Source organism: Ostrinia nubilalis, chromosome 13, assembly GCF_963855985.1.
Source record: "Ostrinia nubilalis chromosome 13, ilOstNubi1.1, whole genome shotgun sequence".
NCBI classification, from domain to species: domain Eukaryota; kingdom Metazoa; phylum Arthropoda; class Insecta; order Lepidoptera; family Crambidae; genus Ostrinia; species Ostrinia nubilalis.
The window spans coordinates 10,181,437-10,195,920 of NC_087100.1; the positions used below are offsets into that span (position 1 = coordinate 10,181,437).

At 38.3% G+C, this 14,484-nt stretch overlaps 1 protein-coding gene across 1 annotated transcript in view; it reads right to left on the reverse strand.

Moving 5' to 3' along the window:
- Positions 1–1,242: 1,242 nt before the first annotated feature.
- LOC135077650 (transmembrane protein 184B) overlaps positions 1,243–14,484 on the reverse strand; it is a 30,136-nt gene continuing 16,894 nt past the window's right edge. The window contains exons 3-8 of the mRNA XM_063972210.1: positions 13,437–13,602; positions 10,131–10,357; positions 5,645–5,846; positions 4,736–4,971; positions 3,805–3,889; positions 1,243–3,043 (exon numbers count right to left, since the gene is read on the reverse strand). Coding sequence (XP_063828280.1) covers positions 3,009–3,043; positions 3,805–3,889; positions 4,736–4,971; positions 5,645–5,846; positions 10,131–10,357; positions 13,437–13,602 — 951 coding nt within the window. The 3' untranslated portion in view covers positions 1,243–3,008. The remainder of the gene's footprint in view (positions 3,044–3,804; positions 3,890–4,735; positions 4,972–5,644; positions 5,847–10,130; positions 10,358–13,436; positions 13,603–14,484) is intronic.

The window sequence follows — 14,484 nt, forward strand, 5'->3', positions numbered from 1 at the left end:
GGAACTCGTCATCAGAACTAAGCAGCGTGGTCTTCTCGTGGTAGTTGGTGGCTTGGCTGATGGTTGCGACCCGCTGCGGCGGCGGACGCGGCGCTAGGGCTGTGCCCTCCTCCGCCCGTTTCCCCGTCCCTGCCCCCGCTCGCATCACTAGGTCGAAAGAGGGTGTGAGTCTATGGTCCTCGCACTAGTGTTTTTAATCTATGATTTGCCTAACTGTGGACTAAAGGTCATAGCAGAGACTTATCAATTCAGAAAGGGATCACCTTTCGCGCGCTGTCAACCACGAAGCGAGGCGTATACGTTACGGTGCCGATAAGTGTGTGTTGCAGTACTTGCAATATGGAATTTCATACAAAGAATACTGTATGTAAGAGTACCTATAATTAAGGCAGCACTTAGATTAAGTTTAAATACGATGTAAATATTGATTGTCTTATAGTGTACGTATGTCTTGTTGGTTGTCCTATTAAATAAATAAAAATAAATACTGTCCGCCTCGAGTTGATACGGTTACGATCTCTTTCCGGGTTGATAAATTATGCTACGTCCTTTAAACGTCGATACTGCGTTGTTGATTGATATTTTAGTTCACAGTCAGGCTTATCGTAGATTGAAGGAATGCATCGAATAAGTTTCAACTCCAGTTTCTCGTGTGTCAGTTAAAGGATTGAAGTATAACCAAAGAACTGTTTAACCACAATGAGATGCTGTGACATTATGATACATAAGCTGACGCACAAGAAACTGGAGTAATTAATGTATTGTGACTTGTGTAGTTGTTTGTAAGGTGCTTTGTGTACATATTTGAACGATATTAGTCAGATATTTATCTGTATTAATAAAGTTATAATTGACGATTGGTAAATCGGCATTCAATAGTGTGGATGAGTGAGACGGTGTAGTTGTTTTTTCATTGATGAAATCTTGATTTGCAGAAATATCTGTATTAAAAACTTTATGAGAAGTGCCCAATCAATGTATTGTGTAATCCCGGGGATACGGAAGTCACCTGGATTTTGATGTGTATCAAATTGTCGCCGTGTCCAATATAGCAGAAATAAAATCACTTCAGTGCTTACTTATCACTAACATACTATGATAATACATAATGACACATGAAACATGCCAGCAAAGAAAAGATAAAAAGCGCTCATTCCACACATTCTAGAACTTACCTAAGAAAAATTTCAGTCGCCTTTGAAGCCAACCTACTTATTGAACTCAAAAATAAAAGTTGTTAAATTATAAGTAAACTCGTTTATTGATCAATGAGAGGCCAAGTACAATGTTTCTATTTAATTGGTTCTAGGATTTTAAATTGCTATTCCAACTTAACTTAATCAAAACAGGTAAACAAAGTATTTCGTTAATGTAGGTGTATTTTATATTTTATAATTATCTTAAAAATATAATTAATATTATGATATAAAAAGGAAACTAAAAGTATATTTAACAGTTATTTTTTATATTTAATCATGTATTAAATTGTTATTTCCCTTTAATATTGTTAATATAAACGCCCCAATATATTGTTTGGAAATTCTGTTTTAGTATTCGAAAATGCCATTCTTTGGTCTGGCAACTAATTGGCATAACGTTGTTAATCATTGAGGCGAGTATTTAATGCTTATGTAATAATAACTCATAAATACCTGATGTTAAAAATTACGCTTATGCAACTTTTAACACAAGCCTAGCTCCAACTAAGAGGATTTCATCCATTAGCTTATAAGAAATGTAACAAAAAAATATACAAAAGAAAATTAAATCACAGAAAACGAAACATTTACATAGGTACTAAAACTTTATATACTACACCTAGATTGGGATACGGTCACCAATACAAAAATAATATCTTTCACTCTTGCGTATGTATAGAAATCAAACTACGTTAAGTACATATGAAGTGTTTAGTTAATACTCCGGTTTTTAACTATATCTCCGTTTGCTTTATTTATTCGGCCTAAACTCATTGTAAAATTCAGATTTTAAATTAATAAGAGCTATAATTAAATTGAATAAAATGAAAATAGTCAAAAGAAAGAATAAATTGAATTTTACCGAAGTATCAACTACTAGTTTCGAATAAAACTGACCAAGCTTCTACAAAATGACTAAAATACTTACCGCTAACAAAACACTGTCACCCTTAGCTATTTTATATAACACTTTAAATGAATACTGATAAAACTCAAAATGCAAGAATATTGAAACAGTTGACGGTTTATGTAGAATATTTGTGCTGAATTAAATGCATTTTTTTATTTCGTTCGTTCGTAAATAAAAATGCTTTTCTTTATTAGGTCTCGTTGAACTGTTTTTGATGGTCAAATTAAAATAATTGCGCCAGGAATTCTACTATCATCACTCGTTACCTACTTCATTGTCTATTTAGAAATAAAAAAAAAAGTATTCATAAGTAAAATCTTCTATACATACGCTCATGAACCGTGGGACATCTAGGTAAGAATAAAATACTAACGACATGGCAATGATTAGTCCGAACTTTTAATTATTTACTATTTTATTTTTAAGCATTATTCAAGGGAAAACACAATTCGCATTAAATGTTGTTATACATACATCTTTATGTAAATTCGTTATGCATTCGGACTAGTCAAGTACCTCTATATAAATTACATAAAATAAAATAAAACACCTTAACACATAAATGTAACGGTTTCGCAGCCGAGCACCGAAAACAACTATTCGTTAAATAACGACTTTTTGACTTCTTTAAAGATATTTTGAATTTTTTTTTTTTAGTTAATTAATAAAATAATTATCAAATAAAAACGGAAAATATTTGATTTACTATTCAGCAATTGTTTTTTTTTTTTGGTAAGGGTATTTTCAGGTTTGTTTGAGGTATTTTTTTAATGCAGTCAGTAAGTCCTTAGAAATGCACGAGTTAGTTATGTTTCCATGCTCGGGCGTTAGATAATGGTATTCAATAGTAAACGAACAGACATCAATGCGCGTCATGCAGAGCACAGCTATGGCAGAGCTTATAGTTTCTCATAAGGCAGGTGAGAAGTGACATCTGAAAGAAAATAAAACAAAATAAGGCCTAGCCTACACTTCAATCTGCGGGGCTAAACCGAAAAACGTAATCTGAAGTTTCGAATGTTGCCATCCCTCTCACGCACAGCGAGATGTCAGCATGAGCGAAGGTGACAGATAGACCCGAAACAAATGCCAACGTGAGCAACAGTGACAGAAAGATCCGAAACTACGTAAATTGCGTTTCGGAGAAGCCCTGCTGCAACCTCTAACCTACGTCTATTTTTGAAGCTTTTACTCATGCCTAGAAGAACGAATTGTCATCGGTGACTTTTAGTATCTATCTGTCTCTTTCTGATTACGTTGATCACAAATAGAACAGAGAGCAATATCAAAATTTTGAAATCTGCTTTTTTATTATTACTATTCCAGTGTTACCAGCTGCAATAACTATAAAAATACGATTAAATTAACTTTTTGATAACAGGTAAAGTTTTATTGACAATTCGTCACCTCGAGAATGAAGAAGAAACTTGAGAAAAAAACAACAAAAAAAAGAAAAGGAATAAAATCATAAGTCAACAAAAAAATACGCTTGATATTTTAGAAATTCTTGGTTTGATGTACCAGTTTCTGTCACTTTCAAATGAACCCCAAATGAGCGATGAGAAATCCCAAACTCATTTCAAACATGAGCACTAACACTATAACCACAAGGTTAACTTCGGAGTGCGCAAATAAAACAGATACAGGCGAGAATGAGATGTCATGCGCGTTCTAACAAGCGGCTAAGTTACTCACCGGAGCTGTACTGAGTGTATTGCTGGTACTGCGGGTGGAAGTTGTGGAATGCATCCGTCATTATGTCCTTCGGGTTCATTGTCTCCTGAAATTGAAGAAATTAGTTTTTCAGACTATGTCATAACTAGGTAGGTGGTAGGGTTAATACTGGGACGTGTAAAAGTGCTTTTTTAAGCCTATTTACAGAATTCAATGAGTTTTATGAGTTTTTTATGAGTTTTAGGATTTGATTTGGAAGGCAGCTAACTGTGGAATCTGCATAGGCATAATATAACATATTATGTGCAGCCAAAAGCTTAGTAGCAAATCGAGTTAAATACACGGATCAGATGAAACTATAAACGCTTTAAGAATCCCTGAAGAGCGGTTTCGCACTACATCTCGTCAGAATTCATCAAAATACGGTAGATACTGTAGTTTTTTATACGCACAAAATCCAATTTGCGCCATCCATTTTCTCTATTTAGTTTTCTAGATCCGTATTTTGACAGACATGGATTGGACATAGTGTAAAATCGCTCTAAAAGTTGCATGAGGCGTGCTCAAAATTTTATGCTCCCTTAAAAGTCATCTAAATCGATATTAGTATTCTTCTTTTCGGGTTAGTAGTAGTTTCGCACAATTTTCCTTCGCACGAACGTGCGAAACGTCCTCTTTCAATAATTTTTTTTTTAGTAGGCGTTTCGCCCGGATGTATTAAAAGTATTAAAAACGGGTGCGAATCGACCCCTTTGAGAACTAGTAATCGCATACTAGTTCAAAAAAAGAGTCATTCGTGCGAAGGAAAATCGTGCAAAACTACTACTAACCCTTCTTTTCGTGTCGACAACAAACCTACAGTGTTGTATTTAGCATCGCATTTTCGCGGTAGCGTCATACTGACGTCACGGCGGGGGAAGGGTAGCGTGACGTCACGAAGCTGCAAGCGTACCTTGAGGCTGCTGGAGATAGACTGCATGGTGACGGAGCGGTGCGGGTCGCGGTGCGCGCGCGCATACACAGCGGCTGGGAACGCATAGCGTAGCGCTATGCCTGCTGCGAGCATCTCGATGCAGATGAGGAAGTTCTGGTAGCCCGCCGACACGGTACCGGCGGTGGTGGGAATGCCGTTTGCGTCCATTATCGGGGATATCACGTTCGCCTTCTCGAGTATGGCGAGGCCTACACCTGGAATTGGATTAGATACATTAGTATGATAGAAAAGCTACATTCCTTCCTGAATCAACCTCAATACTTAGAGAAATATGAACATCAAATCTATAGAGAAAAAAATATTTTGTGGTATGTTGATGTGTTTAACTACCGTCCACTAGATCTGGACCATAAAAACCAAGCTCACGGAGAAGTTGTCACGACCGTGATCATCCTTCGGTGAAGAACTTCAGCATCGGGTCGAAGGGCTTGGCTGGTGGCGCCCAGGAACAGGAACAGCCCGTATAAAGCCAAGCTCACGGAGAAGTCGTCACGACCGTGATCTAGATCAAAACAAGACACAAACCTTGCCAGAACGAGAGGAAGATCACGGCTTTCACGGTGAAGAACTTCAGCATCGGGTCGAAGGGCTTGAGCATCTCCCTGGTGGCGCCCAGGAACAGGAACAGCCCGTATAAAGCCAAGCTCACGGAGAAGTCACGGCCGTGATCTAGATCAACATAGAGACAGACACGTACCTTGCCAGAACGAGAGGAAGATCACGGCTTTCACGGTGAAGAACTTCAGCATCGGGTCGAAGGGCTTGAGCATCTCCCTGGTGGCGCCCAGGAACAGGAACAGCCCGTATAAAGCTAAGCTCACGGAGAAGTTGTCACGATCGTGATGTAGATCACAACAAGTCACGTACCTTGCCAGAACGAGAGGAAGATCACGGCTTTCACGGTGAAGAACTTCAGCATCGGGTCGAAGGGCTTGAGCATCTCCCTGGTGGCTCCCAGGAACAGGAACAGCCCGTATAAAGCCAAGCTCACGGAGAAGTTGTACACGATCGTGATGTAGATGTAACCGCCGTTGGGGCTCCAGTCACCATCGTGGTAGTGGCCTGCGGACTGGAGAAAAAAAAAAGGATTTGAATATGTAAATAAATCCTGGTCTACAATGTGCATATAAGAATATGATTATACTCTCACTGCCGTATTCACAAATGAAGCTGCAAATCGAGCGTACAGCGTTGAATAGAGCTCTGATTGGTTAGAAGTCAGTAATGTTTGACCTGTTGGTCAGGAATGTGAGACCTCACAGTAATGTTTGTGAATACGGGTGTCAATCGATGTCGTGGATGTCGAAAGTCGCGACTAAGGGACAAAAACGTGAACATTATTCCTCCCCAACCCATCTGACCAGCACTGAAAATGTAGGCCATATCCTCAATTTGCCTCTGGTAAATTAGAAAAGCTCGTGCTCTTGCAATGGAGACCATTTTAAGAGTATACAATGATGATAATGAGGAGGTATCTTCCTTGTGTTTACAAATGAGAACTCATTTTTGACGGCGTATTTGTTTACCCAAACACATTTTCTTGAACACTGCGTCACCAGATTATACAAATCCATGAATCATAATACATTGAAAGTATTTACGTGAGACAAACACTACTATTGAGTATTGTGTGTTACAACAATGGCATAATAGAACAAAAATGTTAACTTTCCTTTCAAATTGTTACGAACGTTAGCTTCGTTGGGTGTAATTACTAACTAAACAGTAACTCCACTTTCTCGGGAATACCGTAGTTATCCATTGTGAAGAGACTTCTTAGAATAGGCATGATGTTTTTTCAGATATACGTTATATTAGCAAATAATTATCGCTGCGGTAGGTACATAAAACAAAATCGTTTTGCAAATAATTATCGCTGCGGTACATAAAACAAAATTAAGTGGATTATCATTATAGGTTGTGTGTTACACATAAGGTAAGTGGTACATTCGATAGCATATCTGACTATACCTACACTTTTATTGCAAAATAGCATCTATCCGCGTCAAATAGTTCGTGACACCCAAGTGACCAAAAAGTTGCCACAACCTTATTCCAATTGTAACAAAGACGTGTTACGAACTTTTTGGCTACTTTAGGTGTCACGAACTACACTCGGCATCAAATCCGCGACAAGCACTTTCAAACGTATGCATCCCCACTTCCTACCAATATTGGCACCGTTTAAAAGCCTAGTTCTAAACTTCATTTCATTAAAGGAAAGGATTTTACTCCAAAAATGTGTCTTTAGAAGGATTCAGTCACTTCTTCAAAAAATTGGTAGTTACGCTTGTGCCAACTTTTATGGTTATTAAACTGTTAAGTTGGGATTAATCGCTATCCATCTGTTAAAGAGGATACGTGAGATCATTATTTGGTTTTATAACCATAAAAATTGGTCTAATTGATCCCATAGGTGGGCCCAAAGTGAGGTATTTTTTCAAGTCACATTTATGGTATATGTTAATAATTTATTAAGAAATTAAATGTGTTTTTCTTTAAGGAAATTTATTGGGCTTTCAAATAACACCAATATTGTTGGGGCACCATGATTGTGTCAGAAGATAATCTTTGAAGTTCGCGTCGCGGAAGGTGCGGTTTATTTGATGTTGAGTGTATTTGACGCTGCCTGTACAACAAAATAGGAAGTGTTAGGTTTGATGTGATGTCGTCAGAACAGTATGTTGAACCTGTCAGAAAACATGCACATATCCTGTTCAGCGGGGCAACTACCTCACATTGTTTCCGTGTATCCGTCGCTATTACTCATACAATCATCTCGTTATGAGTGACAAAGAGGGAAAATCTAAAAATACGGTTAAAGCCTACATGTTAATAATAACTAAGTTTATAAAATGCGCTTGTTACAAGTGTTTTGCCTGTAATGTATTTGGTATTATCAAACAATTAATGCTTGATAATTATTCAGTTGCTACCGATAGCGCCCGCACTTCATGTTAAGTTGAAAAGGCGATGAACAACACTGCAATAATGGCAGTGAGGGACTTCGAACAACGGAAAACAAGTAGTTTTACCATAATTGTACATGAAAGTCATCGCTAGCGAGTGTGTCAAAAAATCTAAGAAGATTTTATTGCTTGAAAGTAACCGCTAGGGGCGTTTACAATCTGTCACACATAAATTTTTACGCAGTCGCTAGCCAGCACACCTAATGTATACTCATGGTAAGCACAAAGGTCATAAATGGATAGAACTTTTCAAGTAGGTATAATCTATTTTACGGGGTATAATAAATATTAATAAATAGTTGGTTTTAGAATGTGACCAAAGTCACAGTCGTCTGCCAGACAATAGTGTGGCCTGAAGTGGAGAGTGAGAGAGATTAAAATTATGCTGCAATAAGTTTTATAATTGCTCCATAAAAATACCCATTATACTATTATTCCAATAACTATAGCTTGATCGTCACGTCTCGATATGCGAGAATCAACAGCTGTTCAAATTGACGGCAGAGGTCACATAGACAATGTAAAGTAAATAAAATAACAAAAGTACCAAGTTGAAAACAAAAGAATTAAAATACTTGGTTAACTCAAGTCTAGCTCTTGTTTTATTTGAAGAAAATGAAAAGCTATACATAATTCATGATTTTAGATTTATTTTCTTTTTATCAAAAGGATCTAGAAATAAATAAGATTCTTTAAAATAATGGACTGACTTGTATTATTTTACGTATGAATAAGCTGTAGATAACGCGAATAATATTAGATAAGATAGCCCAAGTGGCTGATAAAATTAATACCATGAGAACTAATTCGACTATAATGAAGGCCAACGATTAATAAACTGACAACAATGTGATGTTAGTATGGGTTTAAACATATTTTGTCTATTGGGGCCGTTTGCCTATTTTGATAACACGTAGCATCGTTCTATCGTCTACTGTGCGGGGTATACTTGGTGTCAGGTAAGCCCCCTTGGACATGAATGGCTCAATACTAATTGTGTTTCATTTGTAATCTGCGCCACAAGAAACAACTGGCTACAGTAACACAAATCGCCTTATTCTTAGCTAACATTGCCACCTTTGTTCAATCTTATAGCTGCTGCGCACCTAGTAGAAATATAACGATGTACGCGCACAGCGGCTGAATGGGACAGAACTGCAGCGTCGCAGGCAGTCGTGAAATATTAGACTGTCCATTTGTGTACAGCAGACATCTTTGCTGCTTACCTGCAGGAATATAATTATGAAAGCGAACAGTGGCTTGATCAGGCAGAACCTGTGGAGTGGAAGAAGTGGCCTGCTTGCAGAAGCGCAGGAAGCCGATGGTGTATATGACGCCTGAGAGGCAGCACATGCCTATTTGAGAACACATACATCTGGCATCTCACCTCTCATCCTTTTGCTACATACCTGGAGGAATATGCTGATGAACGCGCACAAAGGTTTGATCAGGCAGAACTGCAGCGTGGCCGGCTTTCAGAAGCGCAAGAAACTGAGAAACTCTAAACATCTGTCCATGTTACAAATCTAAAGACACAGGGCGCCTCAGTCAATCATCTAGCTGCTTACCTGGAGGAATATAATGATGAAAACGCACAGGGGTTTGATCAGGCAGAATTGCAGCGTGGCCTGCTTGCAGAATCGTAGGAAGCCGATGGTGTAGGTGGCGCCTGAGAGGCAGCAAGTGCCCATTTGAGAACAAATACATCTGGCATCTTACCTCTCATCCTTTGTTGCTTACCTGCAGGAAATATAATGATGAACGCGCACAAAGGTTTGATCAGGCAGAACTGCAGCGTGGCCTGCTTGCAGAAGCGCTGGTGTAGGTGGCGCCTGAGAGGCAGCACATGCCTATTTGAGAACTCACACATCTGGCATCTCACCTTTCATCCTTTTGCTACATACCTGGAGGAATATAATGATGAAAGCGCACAGAGGTTTAATCAGGCAGAACTGCAGCGTGGCCTGTTTGCAGAAGCGCAGGAAGCCGATGGTGTAGGTGGCGCCTGAGAGGCAGCAAGTGCCTATTTGAGACCACATACATCTAACATCTCACCTCTCATCCTTTTGCTACATATCTGGAGGAATATAATGATGAAAGCGCACAAAGGTTTGATCAGGCAGAACTGCAGCGTGGCCTGCTTGCAGAAGCGCAGGAAGCAGAGAAACATTAGACACCTGTCCATTTGTAAATAGCACAGAGTCAAGCAATCTCACCTCTCATCTTTGCTTCTTACCTGGAGGAATATAATGATGAACGCGCACAAAGGTTTGATCAGGCAGAACTGCAGCGTGGCCTGCTTGCAGAACCGCAAGAAATTGAGAAACTTCCATGTTGCAAATCTAAAGACACGGGGCGCCTCAGTCAGTCATCTAGTTGCTTACCTGGAGGAATATAATGATGAAAGCGCACAAAGGTTTGATCAGGCAGAACTGCAGCGTGGCCTGTTTGCAGAAGCGCAGGAAGCCGATGGTGTAGGTGGCGCCTGAGAGGCAGCAGGTGCCGTTCATGCACGACGCGCGCACCGGCCGCCCGCGCAACTCCGACATTATGTTTCCCTCGCCGCCGAGGTACTCGTAGCATAGCGACAGGAAACTGTAGATCACGAATGCTGTGGAACAAAATGTAGTGTTATAGATCTATTGCTTAACTGAGATAGTACTTGAGGTATGGCAACAGCACGCAGAGGAGTGAATTTGACATATTATAACGTGACAGCATACAAAACTGAAATCTCGCTGACGTCACAAAACTCTCCTGTGCCGCTCCCACACTTTAGGCACTGACTTACAATCGCCGATTTCGTTTTCACAACATTTTTCATTGTTGCTTTGCTTCAACTGGTCGTAACGTGATGGAATATGGCCTATAGCCTTCCCGATAAATGGGCTATCCATCCAACACAAAAATATTTTTTCCAATCGGACTAGTAGTTCCCGAGATTAGTGCGTTCAACCAAACAAACTCTTCAGCTTTAATTAGTATAGATTTTTGAATAGCACTAGCTTACCTACTTCACTACATACGAGTGACAGTAATAAAAATTTGATTTGCATTTTGTTATTTTACCAAGGTTAAACAACTGACTGCTACAACTTATGAATGAGATATTTACGTGAAGCAATATTTACTAACTCTAACGTAAGGATAGAAATAGTGTGTTTGTTGAATGAGATAAATTATTCACATAGAAAACAAACAACATAGACCTTGTTTAACAATAGTTATCTAATCTAAACAGTGGCAAACTGACAATTCGCAAAGGGCGGTTATGTCATTGAACCACACTCCACAGTTACCACGGTGAGTCAGTGGCACGGGAACTTATTTAGGCTAATAGCCACCCAACCTAATTGTGAGTGTTCTGCGATCCGTGTTAAAAAACTATAGGTGACAATAAGCGCCGATTTCGTTGTTTTCATCACGCTTTTATCTAATTAGTCGGTATTTTAAATGCTAACAAGCGACAAGATAAGACAGCGAGTCTTTTTGTTTGTTATTTCGAAAATTTTAACGACATTTTATTTTGAGACTTGTACATACATACAGTCAGCGCTACAGTTCGTGACACCCAAAGTGGCAAAAAGTTGACAACACAACCTTATTTCAATAGTCATAAAGACGTGTTGCGGACTTTTTGGCTACTTTGGGTGTCACGAACTATTTGACACTGACTGTACAATAAAAAAATATTTACACACATAACTAAAACGGGTTTTTACACTTCCGAAATTAAGAAAATCGGTTTTCACTATACATTAATTAATTTATTACCAATCATCCGTAGTAATTTTCAATTACTTCATTATAAAAATGCATAAAATGTATCGAAATAGCGGAAACTTTAACAATTAAATAACTTGTAAGAAAACAAATTTAATTAATAATAATCCAACGTAGACCTTACAAAAATACTCGGCTATTAACCGACCTGTTTCGATTCTGTCTGAGGCTATAATATATTTATAGCCTGACCAGGAACATAAAAACCCTCGCCATGTTGCGGAAAACTAATGGTACTAATTTCTTTTAATGGCAACAGTAACTGAAAACTTCATTGACATGTCACCTTGCATGTCAGTCTATTGCTGTCAAAGTGTAAACAAACTTTATTTTAAAAGTGCGAATTGATTTTGTGAATTAAATTGCTAAAATCTTTTTATAGTCGTGAAAGAAAAGTGGTTCACAATGTGTTAAAGTATTTGTCGAAGAGAAATACTAAGGGTTCGGACAATATTTTCATTGAATAATGTTTCCGACAAAGGTTGTCAAATTGACTGACATGTTTATCGTATAGTACAGTCCACTATGAAAATTAGCTGTGGTTTGTTTCAACTACCTATTTTAATTTTTTTTGTCACTTTCTAAGTGTTGAATTTTATGGAATTGGGAAAGAAGTACCGAGTGTGAAGCGTTCATGAGTAGACATTGCAGTTGAATATTCAAGTTCTGAATTTGATTATTGATGAATAATAAAATAAATCCTACTAGCTCGATTGATGGTTTCATTTAATTTATTTAAACCAGGTTACCTATAATAATATATTTTCGTTAATTTATGAAAATATCAAATTAGCCCGTAATCCTAAATCCTGATACATAAAGTTAGCCTATTAATTGAACACAGGTACGACTGTACTCAGTGTTGCACTATCAAATGCAATTGACGCGCCTCTATGTCAGGGTTTTTATGTTCCTGGTCAGGCTATACATTATTAATTCAGACTAGTTAGCAATGGACACAAATAGTCTTGAAGTAAAAGTAAAGTGATCTATATTTTAGGGAAATAAATAAGTGACATGTATGTAAACAGTCACTTCATAAATGTAACTTTTTCGTGTAAGGAAATCTCTCACATTTTTACCGCAATTGACAGCAAACAATTTTAGTAGGAGACCAAGGTGATTTGTAACAGAGGAGAGTTGTGGCGTTTTAGTTCGAGTCTTTGAGCTACCAAATGCGCGGTGTTGCGAGCTCGCTGATAGTTAATAGATTTCCAAAAATCGACAATGTCACAACTCTCTTTTGTTACAACTCACCTCGGTCTCCCCTAAGTGTGCATTGTCTATAGAAAATTGAATAAAGCACTACCATCCATCACCAATAACCATCGTGAAGCAAATCAATTATGCTATGTCATACACTAACAATGCGTTTACTTGAAATATGTGTGAATGGTAGCATCTGTCGTAGAAATCAGGCTGTATCTAATATGTACCTACTGCAAAACTCCGCATTAATAATCTTGATAGATTTTTTAGCTTTTTAAAATAAGTTTTAACACTTTTTTTTAATTAACTCTTCGATGCATATACCACATATGGCAAGGTCGTCATTAAGCTTTCACTGACCGACCATCAGCTCGTCTAAGGCGGGTTTTGGAATCGCTGACCGCTCGCTGATCGTCGACGCTGATAGATCAATATGTATGTCATTAAAGGAAACGTTCCTTTTCTTTGAAACATCCCACCCACACGTCCTACACGCCGTATTATTTTATATCTCTATTTAAAGACTAATCTTCTGATTATTTCGTTGCGGGTCCTACGACAGTTAAACTTTCCCCCGGGACAAACTTGAACTTCACTGGTTGGCGGTCAAGCTATAGATCCTGGCTACGCAGGAGTTGCAGCTGTGGGAAAGAGAGGTGGGAATAGTCCCCAGCATTTAAGGGCTAACTATTCCTTACCTTCATAACAATCCCTGACGGTGAAGAAGTAGATGTAGTACGAGTCGCTGTTGAAGAACAGCAGCGATATCCAGCTGTAGCATCCATAGATGGGCACGATGAACAGGATGCGCACGATCCAGCGCTGCTCCGACGGGTTCGTGTACCAGCGCAGGTGCTGGTAGATCTGGAACAGAACATTTTAGAATTACAAATTGAAACTACAACCCGGTTGAGTTAACTGTGCACGTGACGGCCGTGACGTCACTTCGACGCTCTGGTACAGTCAGCGTCAAATATTTCGTGATACCTTATGTGGAAAAAAGTTCACAACACGACGAACAAAGACACACACAAAGACGTGTTGCGAACTTTTTGGCTACTTTGAGTATCACGAACTATTTGACGCTGACTGTACGGACGCACGGTGGATCGAGCCCATACAAGGTGTTGGACATGGTGCTTTAAATGCAACTACTTAAAACAAGATTGATTTGCATATAAATTGAAAGATGAGACTTCATTCTATCAAATATCACTAATATCAAGTCATGATCTACTATCATAGTTATGTGGTGCGACCGTAAAGTGAACAAAGTCAAAATCATGGATTTTCTGACTTCTGTTTGTATTGTCAATTTATCCAATTTCGTTCACTGGTTTTATGTTATTACTTATTAATGTATTATCTTATACCTTTATCTTAATCTGTGTGTTAAAATGAGTGCCTAAAAAACTTCTAGCTTGGCTATTTTGACGTATTTTTAAAAGGTATTTTTTTTAATGAAAACTGCGTGTTTTAGTTGACATCTTGGGCGATCTTTAACAAACCATGAATGAGAGATGATAGATGACAACGTGGGCGATATTATTACTCAGTTTTTAGACCCTTATTCATCCCTATTTTCGAGAAAATCACAAAAAACTAAATAAAAGCGCCTCATTTTTCCGCATAGCAAAATTAACTTAGGTAAAATTCGTTACACTAAAATAATGTCAGGTAAACCAAAGATGTTTATTTTGGTTTATGAGTTGTTTATCGTGTGCAATTCAGTAAAAATACTCATTA